General features: G+C 37.5%; 1 protein-coding gene across 1 annotated transcript; it reads left to right on the forward strand.

Moving 5' to 3' along the window:
- The first annotated feature begins 7,355 nt into the window (after nt 1–7,355).
- On the forward strand, nt 7,356–8,088 carry LOC127224499 (GTP-binding nuclear protein Ran). Its single transcript, XM_051187529.1, has one exon. The coding sequence runs from the start codon at nt 7,359–7,361 to the stop codon at nt 8,007–8,009; it is 651 nt and encodes a 216-aa protein (XP_051043486.1). The 5' UTR covers nt 7,356–7,358; the 3' UTR covers nt 8,010–8,088.
- Nucleotides 8,089–15,377: the final 7,289 nt, after the last annotated feature.

The raw sequence follows: 15,377 nt of genomic DNA on the forward strand, positions 1-15,377 counted from the left end.
TGTCTCTTATTTCATCAACATATGTTTGTGTGTGGATATGTGTGCACATGGCAGTTGAAGAACACCTCAGGTCTCATTCATCAGATGCTATTCCCATTTTGCAGGCTTGAGTTAACCATCTAGCAAACTCCACAGATGTAAGTTTTCCATATTTATCATATCTAGCCATCACTAGGTTGCAAATGCATGCCACTAAGCCTGGCTTTTGACCTAGGTACAAGCACTTCACTGAATGAGCAATATTTCTAGCTCTCATTAGCTTCTTGAGATTTTTTTTAAAATATTCACAATGGAGTTTTATAATTAGTAAAGATGGGAATCATGTAATTTATAGACAACAAATGGAACTCAAGATCATTATGCAAATGAAATACTCCAAATTTAGAAAGACAAATGTCACATGTTCTCTCTTATCTGAAAAATCTAATACACACATATATCCAATGATTAATTTATCACTTACAAAATATGTGTGTGAAATAGAAGGAGTACAGTTGGGAAAGACAGGCTGACTAGAGAAAAGAGTGATGAGGAACCCATCATTATAAAAGAAGAGCATGATTGTCAAAATGAGATAATTAAATGAAAATATCATTGTGATTGCTTTCATTTTGTAAAATGGACATATCATAACTAGATCTACATAAAATAATTTAAATAATAATAAATATAAACATACAGTGATCTTGTCTGAGATACTAATGAAAGATTAGTCATTAAATGACTAAGACAAGTCATTGAATGAAACACATTTACACAATTACTCATCTTTAATAAATGTATTGTTTAGTGACAAATGTAAAGCTTCAAACCTAGCTCCTTGATTAAAAAAACAATGAAAAATATGGACTAGATCTTAAAGATCTTTGTTTTCAGTTCAACACCAGCTTAATTTTCCAAGCTTAATGACCCAAGAGAGGTATTTTTTTAATCATATTTTAAAGGGTAAATTAGAACAGTAGCATTAGTCTGTAATAGCTAGGTTATTGAACCTTTTATTTGTTAGACTATGGTATCTAATGGGCACTGTTACCCCAATATAGAGCAATTCATTTAAACGCTTTTCATATGTGTGTATTAGATAGAAACATCATCTGTACTGGCTAGCTTTCGTAAGGCTGTAAGGTGCTATGCATGTTCGTTTGAAAGAAAAACAACCACTAATCTTATCCAGCCATAAACCCTGGGAGGAACAACACTACTAGCCTGGCAAGTCTACTTTAGCAATGGCCTAAATTAATGGGAGCAACCAACCATTTTCTGATAGAATTTAAGGTATGATTGTATGATCTCTCTCCTCCTTCCAGGAAGAAGAATTACTTCAATTTGGAGAGAATATCTACAAGGCAGAGTTAAACTTTAAAAAATAGACTACAATGAATCTTTTCTTTCTTTCTTTCTTTTTTTTTTTTTTTTGTATTTATTCATTTTGTTTTACATCCCACTTGGAAAATCCTGTGACAGAGAGGGAGGAAGTATTGTAGGTGACAGTGGAGTCAAGAGACATCACAGGAAAGCCCACAGAATCAACTATCCTGCAACCTGCACTAATAGTGGCTCAACAAGACTAAACAAAAACTACAATACATTTTAGGAAGTAGAAATAGAAGTAGACAGAAAAGTAAAAGATGGCTGCCCTACAACTAGCTTAAGCAATATATGTTAACATATCTACTCATTTATCTTAAGTAAAAAGATCTATGTGTGTAACTTATTTATAGATGAATACTTATAGCAACATTGATTATATTAGAAAAGTATTGGAAATAAATTATGTGTCCTTTGGTGGCAATTATGATAAACTTTAAAATTATATCCATAGCATGGAAAGATTAACCTAACACCTTATATCTATGAAGGAGGGGGAATTAAATAATTTTATATTTCCCTTGATTGCATGAATCATTTGACCCCATCAAGAGACTCTAGCTCAGGCCATCAGAAGCATATAGCCTGGATCATCTGACTTCTGGGATTTCTTCTTAGTTACATGTCATATTACACTCTCTCTGTCTGATCTTTCCCTGTACTTTCTTCTGTACACTCTAGAGTACTGCCTAACACATCCATGACCTCCATGCTGAATGTGTCTTATACCTCTCACTCTAAACTGAAGCACTGTCTGTTTTCAAATAAGCACTGTCTATTTTCATATAACCACTTTATTTCTAGAAAACACTGCCACCATATTTTCTTTATTATCTCTCATTTTTCCCAGGCCACTTGTTCTAGCTATATAATTTTATACCCTATATTCACAGATGGCTCTGCATAATCTACAACAACACCCAATTCTTGTCATTTTCTTTTAAGATTCCAATGCTGACCACAATTGAATCTTCTCTTGGTATTTTTCAGTCCAGAGCAGACCCAGAGCCTAACTACAGTTTATTTGGGGGATGTATTAACTTATTAACAGCCACCCCACCCTCCTCCCTTTCCCACACTCTCAAATCGAACCTAATATATTACAAACAAAACTTTTCGCAATGTATTAACTTAACAAACCCTAGTTCCACCAACAAAGGGGCACAGAATGCTCTCACTATCTGAGTTCTACAGCTGAGAACTTTCCAGTGTGCTATAACTACCTACTTAGTGTGTTCACCAATGCCTTTGAAAAGTGCCTTGATCTATGACTTTCTTTGTTCTGATATTAGAAAAATTGCATGAAATTGCTACCTCATTGGAACATACAATTCAGGGTAACATGATTTTTTTTGTTTCCAGGCCATGGATATTTGTCTCTATAATAAACTATCTCTTATATCCTTTGAAGTGACAGCTATGTTTTTGTGCTAAAAGTCAGTGTACAATGTTATTTCCCCTCTGAAGTACAAAGCTCCAAAAGTCAGGCTTCAGCCCTGTTACTCCCATGTTCACTCTCTTATACTGTTAGAGGCTGATCTGAGTCTGCAGGGCAGTAATTTGAGTTTCCAGATTCTTGTTCCTCTACAAAGACTTGTACAGTCTTTGATAGCTGCAGGAAAGAAAACAGTTTGCTAAAGGAGAGATAAGAGAATTGTAGAGGTGTGATAAACCTCAACTGAGGTCCATTTCTAAGAGGGCAAAAGAGAAGGGGCAAGGACTACATGACCTTTAATGGTCATTGATGTCAAGCTGTTTCCTCTGAGATTAAAAACTCCCATCATATATGAAAGCTTATTAAGACACAAGACACTTGTAGGGAGAAAGAAAGGCAGGATGTTCTGAGAGAAGATTTCAGCCCGCAGAGAAGCTCCTCAAAACAGGAAGAAAACTTCTCAAAATTGCTGGGCCGGAATGTCCAGAATACCAAGCTTGGTAGAGGGTGTTGGGATTGAAACACTTAACAGACCAACAGGAGAAGTGAAGAAGCTGCTGCCATTTAATACAGAGAGTAATGGGCTTATATAACAAAGGCAGGGGATGGGCTAAGCATAGGAGGTGGTCATGCACCACTCACACCTGGGATCAAGGTATGGACACTGTGTTCCAGGAAATTCTGTAAACAACGTTGTTTGTTCAACCCTGTTTGCACTGAAGTTCTTCAGCTGGGTGGGGAGGAAGAGAGCTGTAAGGGACAAGTGCTTAAATTTCCCAACACAAAATAGCTTCAGGAAGTCCCTAAAACTGACCAGATTAAGCAGGCTCCTCCTTTTCCAAACACATATAATTAGGAAGTCCAGCTAGGAGACACTCTCAGACAAGCTGAACTGCCTAAAAGAGGCAGAAAGCAACCAAGTGTCCTTGAAGAGTCTCAGACCACCTGGACAGTCTAGAACACCTGACCACTGAGTCTTACTGTTAACTTTTTTTTCTCTCCTTCACTTCTACAAACTGTCCCACCAATCCCCACCATTCCACAGACTGCAAAATTTCATGTCAGTCATAAAATATATCATAGTTAGACATTACTTAGGTAACTGTGAAAATAAATAAATTGGCATCAGTATAGAACAATGGATTTAAATTTCAGATAGGTTTTGAAAGGCTATTGGCCCTAAGCTTTTCTTAAAATCCTTTGATCCACTCCACTGATTTCTGTCTCTACATCACCCATTACTCACTACAGACACTTTAACTTAAAAAGCCTCAAATGATGTTTTCTTTTTTCTCGATGATTATTAAAGAATAATTGACTCTTTAGTGTATGTAATGATTAGTTGTTTTTATTTGGTTGGTTGGTTTATTTCAAATTTACACAAGCTTGGGACATCTGGAAGAGGGAGGTCTAATTAAGAAAGGCCGCCATCAGATTGACCTTTCTTTTTTTTACTGAAAATGATTTTTTAAATTTCTTTTTAAATTGAAAACAGATTTTCTCTCTCTCTCTCTCTCTCTCTCTCTCTCTCTCTCTCTCTCTCTCTCTCTCTCTCTCTTTCTCAAGACAGGGTTTCTGGGTAGTTTTGGAACCTTTCCCTGAAACTCACTCTGTAGATCAGATGATCCTCCAACTTACAATTATGAACTCTCCACAGCTGTGGTTGCCTGCATAAAATTAAGCAAATCAATTATCAATAATGAAAGTGGAAGGGGCTCATAGGCCCCCACTCTGACATGGCTGATACTGACAACTGATAGTTTCTTGGGGTAGGGAGAGTGAGTTTTCTTTAGGAGGTAGCCATGTCTTTCATGTTGAATATGCTGTAGAGGATGCCCCACACTCATGAGTATGTAGGCAGTACAAATTGGACTGAGAGGGTTATCTGAGTGGTTAGGGGAAAGAACAAGAAACTAGAAAGGATGGGGTGGGGAGAGAGTGTGGACCTAGGAGGAGCTAAAGAGAGGAGAAGGGGTAAATAGAATCAAAATACATTGTATGATTCTCAAATTTTCATTTTAATGTTAAGGTTTTAAAAAAATCAACCTTTGAAGTTACAAATCATGCTCAGTCATTGGAAATACTCATTTCCCTGCCAGAGGACTACAGTGTACTTTCCAGCTCTCATACTAGGTAGTTAGTAATTGTCTATAATGCCAGTTTCAGGGAATCTGATACACTATCATGACTTTCTAGGACACTTGTATGCATCTGGAATTCAGTCAAACATACACACACACACACACACACACACACACACACACACAGCAGTTTGCACTTGTGATCTCAGGATGCCAATGTACAGAGAAGATAGGCACAAATTCAAGGCCAGCCTGGGCTACATACTAAGTGCCAGGCCAGCTTAGACTTCAGAATCAGACCCTGTATCTTAACCCAGAGTCCCTTAACTCATTATCCCCACAAAAAAAAAAAAAAAAAAAAAAAAACCAAAAAACAGAAGCGCTGTCACAGATATTCCTGCAAATTTTAAGTACAAATGTATGCAGCAAAAGTATCTGATTTTACTCAGGCAATGAAAATACTCTCCTCAGGGTTTCAGTTAACATCTATAAGGTCGTTATACATGCAACTCACAATGCACCTACTTATAGCAACATATAGTATTGTTTAGGGAGCTGGGTTATATTTCTAAACAGAATCAGCAGCCTTTTTGTTTGATGATTCATTATTCCCGGTACTTCACTGTTGAACTGTTGGTGACTTACTCAAACAAGTGTGGATTTTTCACATATGTTTCCTGTAGATAAAGATTTATATCACCACAAGAGAATTTCAGAACATCTGGTAGTTTTGAAAATGATCCTTTCTTGATTTATTTAAGTATAACAAATGGATTTACATGACTACAATTCTGTATGTTATAGTAATAGACTTTAAGACTAATGAATCTTAGAATGTGCTAAATATCCATCTTTCCCAACTTCACTGGAATGATTCTCTAATCTACTTTTTCCTTTCAGCTATTCTTCTAATTCATTGCCTAATTGCCTAAGATATAAAAGACATTTTGCTTAAATGAAGCAGCACCAGTAAAACAAATGAGGCTAAGCCTTGCCTGTGATATCCATCCCAGTACTTAACCATTTATCCAAAAAAGATTATCTCTAAAGATCCTCTTGTGCATCCCTGTTCAGTCTGCCAATGGCATATTCCAGAAGCATATTATTAAATTTGCATTTGAATGAAAACATGTTTCTGCCTGTAAAAGTTTACTAAGTTTAAAATCAAGTGGCAAATAACTTTTCTAAAATATTAAATATCACCTCAACTCCATTCCCTAAATTCCTCTATGAATAATATTATAAAAACTATTTTGCATGGCTCAATAAAGTAAGTACATCTGCTTTCCAAGGAGCAGAAAAGATACTACAAGCATCCAGGGTAATGATGGTGAAACTGCTCCATAGTTCATTGGAGACTTGTACCATGGCCATCACTGGAAGAAGACAGCATAGGACCATACACCCCAACTCTGTTTCTTTCAGATTAGTGAAAGGACTAGTTGTAAGGATATGTACAAAGGGAAGAAACTAGGATCCTGGTGAAAGATGGAATGAATAACATTTACAGTAACTAAGTTGAACCTTGGAGATTGCTGCAGCTCAAGTGCCCCAGTAGGGTAGCCAAAGAGCAGAGCTCTACATTCCATCTCAGGAATGATATTTTGTAGATACACCAAATACACAGTGTAGATCATATGCAATGGTATGGCCTTGGAGGAGTGAATAGAAAAGCCTGAAATGCCCAGCCAGTCAGACTATAGTTATCTCTGGCTAAGACTCAAAGCAACTTGTTAGAATGGTAGTATGCTCAGGTAAGTCATCTGGGATTCCAGTCAAAGCAGTCCTAAGTCTACAGCAAAGCATGGCTGATCATTCTTCATATTACTAAAATGTTACACAAAATGCACAGATCTACTCTATGAAAATGCCTTCCTGCTGTGGCCAGAAGCAAGACAATGCCCCACTATCTCCTCTATGGATTATGATGTCATCAGGAAAGAATGTAAGAGCTAACATTCTGTTTCTTCCCTATCCCCTCTTCCCAATCCCCTCTCCTCTCCCCAATTTCCCCTCTTCCCTCCCTTTTCCTCCCTCCCCACCCCTCTCTAGTACCCTCTGTTATTCAAGGTAGAAACAGAGGTTCAAGACCTAGAGAAAGAATAAAGCAAACTCCATCTTCCTTGCCCCTTTCCTCTCTCCTGAAGCCGAGTGTACAGATCTGGGATGATGAAGCTGTAGAATCAGCCCTAAGCAAGCAAGGTAGGGAATTCAGTCCAGAATTCACAGCAAAAGACAGGCTGATGGAGAACAGGCAACTAAGTTATTAAGATTGTCACAACTTGTAAGTCAAGACACATCTAGAGTCAGAGGGTAATTGCCTATTTAAATTTAGAAGTGCTTCCTTGTTTAAGTAAATGTTCGTTTCATAAATATTTTCTAATGATATGAAAAATTGGTCCTCTTCTGAATGGTGCTTCCCCGTTTTTCTTTAGTGGGACAGGTCCTGAGACACTTCTGAAGGATTTGAGGCAATGGCCGCTCAGGGAGAGCCTCCGGTCCAATTCAAGCTTGTCCTCGTGGGTGATGGTGGTACTGGGAAGACTACGTTTGTAAAACGCCACTTGACTGGTGAGTTTGAAAAGAAGTATGTGGCCACCCTGGGTGTGGAGGTACACCCCCTGATGTTCCACACGAGCAGAGGGCCTATCAAGTTCAATGTCTGGGACACTGCTGGTCAGGAGAAGTTTGGGGGCCTGCGAGATGGCTATTACATCCAAGCCCAGAGTGCCATTATAATGTTTGATGTAACTTCAAGAGTAACTTACAAGAATGTGCCCAACTGGCATAGAGATCTGGTACGGGTATGTGAAAACATCCCCATTGTACTTTGTGGCAACAAAGTGGATGTTAAGGACAGGAAAGTGAAGGCGAAGTCTATTGTCTTCCACCGCAAGAAAAACCTTCAGTATTATGACATTTCAGCTAAAAGCAACTACAACTTTGAGAAGCCCTTCCTCTGGCTCTCCAGAAGACTTACTGGAGACCCTAACTTGGAGTTTGTTGCCATGCCGGCTCTAGCCCCACCTGAGGTGGTCATTGACCCAGCGTTGGTAGTACAATATGAGCGTGACTTGGAGGTGGCACAGACCACTGCCCTACCGGATGAGGAGGATGACCTGTAAGAAAGTGAAGCTCTGAAGACATCAGTACCTAGATGTGCAGGCAACTGATCTGTGATGTCAGCAGTGTGGCCCATGTGTCGCCTTGGTTATGCAGACTCAAGCTCCGTGTCTGAGATACTGAGGGAAAAGGCTTTGGAGTGAATGTGGCAGTTACAAAACACACCTTCCATTTGGAACTTGCAGATTCAGCTGTCTGGGGGCACAGTTGTTTCTTTCCTGAGATTGAAAACTGAGAATTCTGTGTCACATCCTGGATTCTGTGGCAAAATCTTGTTACTGTAATTTCATTCCTTTCATTTAGAATAAAGTTGCAATTCAAACAACAAAAATAATTTCAGAATATAAATGTAATGTAAAAGAAAAATCTTCCAGAAAAAAAAAGATGCTTTTATTTAGCAAAAGACTTGATAAGAAGCATGGGTTTTAATTCTTTCGTGTGAAAATAATTTAATTTTCAGTGACCATATAAATATTATGGACCAGCAGTTATTAATTTGTGTTATTTAATGATTCTATATTAGCTGTGTGGCCTGGTGCAGGTTAGCATACATTTTTGAAAGTCTAATGCAATTTATAAAGCTATATGAAACACCACATGACCTGCCAGATCAGATAAGTCAGAAGTTTCTTATTTGATTGTTCCCTGGGGCTCTCTTAAACATTGAGGAACAATGTATATAAAATACTAAGCACTGTAAATACACACACACACACACACACACACACACACACACATATATATATATAAAGTTGAGTCAAAAGATTTATTCAATAATGTGTAAATCTATTTACAATGTAACCATGAAAATAAGTTCATCATGTGGCTCAGGACAAGGCCTCTTTGGCCTGTTCCTGTCTTTCTGTCTGGCATGGTCATCCTCACATGCTCTGCTTAGGCTTGTTACGATGTCTGGCTAACATCCTGACATGCAAACTGGCACATTTGGAGTGAAAAGTAAAGAGGAACTGCCACTTGGCAAATATCACAGTAAAAATTGTTCAGGCCAAGAGCCTCAGGAATGTTAAAGAATGAACATAAAAGAAGAAAAACATAGTTATACAGTCTAAAACATTAATTATACCAGGCATGAAAACAATGAAATAATTATTTACAATGAAAAAAAAAAACCCTAATCAGTAAGAGCTAATGTCATCAGGGTTGGGAGGAATGGAAAACATAACACTTCCGTGGGATTCCTTTCCAGATTGATTACCTTGAAGTCAGTCAAATCCAAACTGACAGTCACTCTACAGAATGTCAAGAAGGTACTCTCCAAACGCATCAATGTCATCAAAGAGAAGCAAAGGAAAGCAAGTTTCAGATTGTATGAGGCTATGTATCAGTACAGCCCCAGGATGTCTGGCATGAAGTGAGGCTTGATTTTAATGTAGAACTGAAAATTTTTAAATATGTATCAATGTGAATTCCATCATTTTAATAACTAGGCTGTGGTTTTATAAAAATATGTTTTAGGAACTATTCACTAATATTTTTGTAGCATGTACAGACAGCAATTCCTCCAAAACCAGTGGAGTGAATTATATTAGAAAGATAGATACAAAAATACCACCCACTAACCACTAACCACTAAGGCTCACTCTTATATACATAATTATTCCATTCATTCCATACTGTATTAAATAACTATTAGGGACTACTCTAACCACTGGTGCATTTTCATGAAAAAGATATGGGGGTCCTTTGTGGTAATGTTGAAAAATTCAAGAAATTATGTCCAGATCAATGGAGTGTGCCAGGAAGAATAAGCTACATGAGGAATAGAGAATTTTAAAAAGAAAATACAAGCAGCAACAAAAATCCCTCCTCTAGTCCTATGAGTAGAAGAGAATAAGGAATATCCTTATGAAAAGCTAGAATGGTGTATCCACGTCCCTAGAACAACCAAAGAAGGTCAAAGGTCTTCCTGTAGAATGGTGGAGTGTGTGGTGATATTACGAGGAAATTTGAAGAGGCCACATGGGAAGCTAATTAACCTGAGGCTACATGGGAGGAGAGTTCTCAGCAGGCCCTCTATGCTGACCAAAATTACCTTTAGTCCTTCTTCCACCAAAGTTTATAACCTAAGAAGTCATCTTGAATATCCCAACCAACCAGACCTTTCAGAAGAAAGGTTAGGCCAGTTAACCTTAGGAATCAAAAGAGGTCATAAAAATAAAAAATAAAAAAATGACTGCTTTAAGGAGCTAAGTTTTAGCTTGCAATTTTTATGAAGCAACACATTACAAGGAAAGGCTCACTCTTATATACATAATTATTCCATTCATTCCATACTGTATTAAATAACTATTAGGGACTACTCTAAGCTCAGCAAAACTGAAAAAAAAACTTACACATCTATAAAAAATAACAAGAATAAGTTCCATGAAAGTCTGGGCAGTGAGTACTGAATTGAAACCAAGGGATCACAGGAAGTCACTGAAAGTGGGAGAAACAAGATATGTGGAAGCTCATTGCAGCCGCATACAACATAGTGAGAGACTAATAGGAAGAGCATAGCATGAGCTATAAAGAGGACTGTATGTCAGCTACTAAGAGAACATTATTGTTGCTGACTTTACATGTGAGCGGGTGGAGCCAGAGCCAACACTGGAGCCAGCACTTGTCAAAGTATACCTAGGAAGTCTTTTGTTTGTCCTCTAATTGTACTGCCTACAACACTGACTGATAGATGACAGGCATTCACACACACACACACACACACACACACACACACACACACACACACACACACACACTTGTCCTAAATATTTCCGGAAAGTGAGAAAAGGAAAAGGAAAGAGGATAGGAAGAAGAAAGGGGATGTTGCCCTTATGCTAGCATTCCCCATTTACACACACCTGCACACACACAGTGACTCTCAAACGCTCAACATATTAAACTACCTAGACATTTATAAAATATTTATATTCAAGCTCCTTTCTCATATATTTGAGTGGACTTAGCACGAAAAAATGTCAACAAACAGCCAACATTGAAGACAGATATTCCCGCCATTCTTCACTCCTGTGTAGTAACACGAGGAAGGAGTTTCCTGACTAATTCTCTGCACAGACTTTTCAATATTAAAAGTAAAAATTAATGTAAATGCTAATTCAGCTGGACAATATTTAAAAGAGAACAGGATGCTCAAGTCGGTGTCTAAACATCATTTAATATTGCTGAAAACAGAAAATCCAATTTGAAAACTCAGACTCCATCCCTATGTGCTAACAAAGTATCCAAGGGATTATGCTGCTGTTCTTTGCTCAATGGACTATCCATGATAAGCATTCTCACGTGATACAGTCTGTTTAAATGATTGTTGTATCATATGTTTTTCAATGGAAATGTATATTAGTTATAGTTCTAGGCACTGGCCCAGCACCAAAATGGTATCCCAATTAGTGACCTTATTTTTTCTGATGAATTAAGAAGAATGTTATGGAATCCATAGCTTAGAGATACCTATAGAAAACAGCCAGAGTGTAATATAGCATTTTTGATAATTTATGAGGCTTTAGTCACCCATGCTGAGTAAACTCTCATTTTCTCCACACGGTTGCTGGTTTGAAGTGTTCAACTTCAAATTCCATTGATCTCATAGCAGAAATTTCACTTAAATATGAAGATATTTCGTTACTTTTGTCCCTTTCTTCTTTATGAAATTCATCAAAATTAAAACTATGTAGCATAATCTGAGATAAGTACTCCCCTCTCCATTGAAATCTTGTGTTCTAATAAAGAGGGTCCTCAGAGGAGGCAAGAAGGATCTGTTACTTTGGTCTGTAAGATCTATCTTCATTCCTTCATTTAATCTAGAAATACCAGAGTCATCTCAACTGTGCTATATCTATTTAACTGCTACCATATGAATCTTATCCATGCACATTTGACCATAGATAGGGCAGTACATAACTGTACTACTGAGGAGATGCAGGCATGTGTTCTTCCTTTTGCTCATGTTTCTGGGTATAGTCACTGCATGACATCATTTGCCTGTAGCACCTGACTCAGCATGCTTCATGACTTTCATATTAACCTCCCAATAGAACCCCTTTCTGTTCAGTGAAGTTGGATAGGTGTTGGCATTTACTATTTGCTAATATTCATACCAATCTGTAAGATAGATATTTATGGCGTTCAATCAATTGACAAGCACACAAGAGAATCATATCTACTTCTCCAGATTCAGTAATGAGCTGAAATTCATTGAATCCAGAACTCCCAACCATGCATTCAGTGTTATTTAATTGAATCTAAACTAGGTGGAGTCTGATTTTACATAGTTTTGGTGTTTTCTCTAATTTTCATCATCAAGCATTAAAAGTTTGATTTTAAGGTCCCTTATTACTTGAAATCAGACAATAAACAGCAACTCTCCTTCCTAAATACTTTGTTTTGAGAATATAAAACATGACAATTTAATCTAAAAGAGAGTGTTTCACTTCCTTTCCGTTCAACTCTTGTTTTAAAGCTCTCTCTCTCTCTCTCTCTTTGTGTGTGTGTGTGTGTGTGTGTGTGTGTGTGTGTGTGTGTGTGTGTGTGTGTGTATTAGTTTATCATATCAGGTATTTTGGTGGGCTTTGGAAGTTCCTTAAACATATAAACTCAAAAGTGATTCAGACCAATTCATGCTTCATTCACCGAGGAAGACTCAGTATACTTAATCATCTTCCTTAATGCCTTGATGTATCAGTTTCTTCACTGAAAATGTAGGCCAAGTTAGGAACTGTGAAAAACAGTTGGATTCAATATTGCATATAACAAATTTGTACAATGCAAAATAGTAGTGATGCTATGCTAAATTACAGTATATCCTAACCACAGCACAGTTGTTTCTCTGCTAATGACGATCTGAGTGAATTTGTTCTCATCAAATTAACATAATATGTTACTCCATTGCCTTTGACACAGAGACTCCCACAGTATGTTATCACCTTCAATCTCTTTCTAATCCTTTCAATCTCCTCTCTCCCCTCTCTTCTCAGATCTGCCCTATCTCTGAAGCCCATCTTTTTACTAGTTTGTCTAGATCAAGAATCATATCTGCACTACCTTTGTCCACTGCAAACATAACTGACAAAAAACAGCTAATTAAATAATACCTTATTCCCAGATAACCACATTCTAGTAACATCACTTTCCGATATATCAGTGACTTCTAGCTGAGCTGTCATTTCTCTTATTTCTATCTCTAGTCTGTGCACTGCCTCTTAACTAATAGAATGTTAAGATTTGTGTTCCACTTGTATGAAGAACTTGAAAATCCTTCTGTAGCTCTCCATCAGCAGTCATAGAATTAAAATTTTTCAAAAAAACCTTAAATCACATTGCTTTCCTGACAACAATTTTAGTTGTTTTGAGTTGTGACTATTGAATTATATATTTCAGCTTCATTATAGTCTTAAAACATTATCCTAGTACCCAGTTCTTGTCTATTGGATTTCACTCAGCCAGGCTTCTATAGATATAGATATTTTATTTGACAATATACTTCCCATTTACTTCTCCCTTTGTTGGCTTATATATCCTTTTCTGCATGCATCCACATAACCTCCACTTGCCCTTTCATTTCACTTATCACAATTTAAAGACAAGTTCAGTGTCGTTCTCTTTCTTCAATCTTTAAGTGTGGAAAGTAAATTCTAAGTTTAGCTTATACATTATGGTATTGCTTAAGTCCAATAATATTCTTGGCAGTTAACAGAAATGTAATGAATGAACCTATGGATGAGTAAACAGGCAAGTAGGCAAGAACAGCTCACTGAGATTAAAAATAGCTTTCATTCCACATTCCAGCAACCTTGTCAGAGGGGCCTCATGCTGAATGCATCACTTCCTGAGAGGGAGTGAGAGGAAGAGGTATGATGCGAGTTGGAGCTTCAAGCTTCCACTACAGAAGAAAATGATTTTTTGTTTGTTTTGTTTTTTGTTTTTTGTTTTTTGTTTTTTTTCAGAATTCTTGGATCCCTCAGGCTTAGTGTTGTCCTGGAATTCCTGCCACAGTTCATGACTGGTGTGGAGACAACTTGAAATTTACAGTTTCCATCCTGAACAAATTTTATTTTAAGATCAGGTCTTACCTTGCCACATTCGTGGGCCATTTTATTAGGTATACTATCTATGTGGTATACTCCTTCTTTTATGTGCAATTATTATTCTTGGTAACTTCACATCACGAGATATGGCATTATACCATAAGCAGAGCAGTAATCAGAAAAGAAAAAAAACCCCATAGCAACAAACAGTACAGAAGGGAACGTTATGTACTGCTGCTGATATATTCAGAATGTCCATAGACTATGCTTACATATTAAAATACTGTAGGTAATCCATTTAATTAAATACTTTTTATAAATAACTTTTTTTATTCTGACAACATCCTTATAAGAGCATTTGACTTTTCTCATTGCATATATAAATAAAAAGTTAGAAAAATTTAAAATGTCATCTGCCAAGTATATCATTGCTTATGGCTGAGGTTTCTCTTTTAGTATGTAATATATGTAACATGAAATCATGTATGCATCTGTGTATGGGAGTGCATATGTGTCCATGGAGACCAATGTTTGACATCAGCTGTCTTTTTTACCATTGTTCACCATATACATTCACAGGTAGGATCTCTCAGTCAAACCCTGTATTGATTTAGGGAGACCCTTTTCTCTGGCTCCCTGCTGTATAACACTTTCTTTCATAATAAAACGCTGTGTTTGGGGGGGAAGCTCATCTAAAGGGATATAAAACATTCTGTCCTGCTAGGAAACTCGTTGAGTTCAGAAAGTAAACAACTCAAAAGCTTCAAGAAGTCCCTAAAACTGATCATAAGCACTAGGCCCTTCCCTGTCCAAGCATATACAAGTAATAAGAACTGCTGACAGAGACAGACTAGCTGAGATGCCTGGAAGAAATAACAACGAGCTAGGCCCTACTAGAAGAAGCTCAGATCAACTGAGCACCTGCAAAAGACATGCCCCAGCCTGTTGAGCCACCTAAGAAACCACACTGCATTCCAGGTTTCCAGTTTGTCTGAACTGTTACCCATGCTAGGATGGCATTCTAGTGATGCATCTTCTCTTGAGTCATTTCTACTCCTATAGGTAACCTCTTATCCATGCTCCTGTAGTAACGCCGGTGAAACTCTTGAAGTCACCAAATTGGGATTAGGCACACCCTTACTTTGGTCTGTCATCAGTTACCTATTTGGAGTAAGGAGATTTTTGTTTAAGTGTCCACAAGACTAGCAGCACACACTTGGAAATGTTAAGATTAAAGCACACTTATCCATAATTTATGCAGGTTCTGGGTATTTAAACTCCAGTCCTCATGTCATGGTTTTACCCATTGAGAAATCTCCCCAGTGTTAT

This window comes from Phodopus roborovskii, unplaced genomic scaffold (genome assembly GCF_943737965.1).
Source record: "Phodopus roborovskii unplaced genomic scaffold, PHOROB, whole genome shotgun sequence".
Lineage (NCBI taxonomy): Eukaryota > Metazoa > Chordata > Mammalia > Rodentia > Cricetidae > Phodopus > Phodopus roborovskii.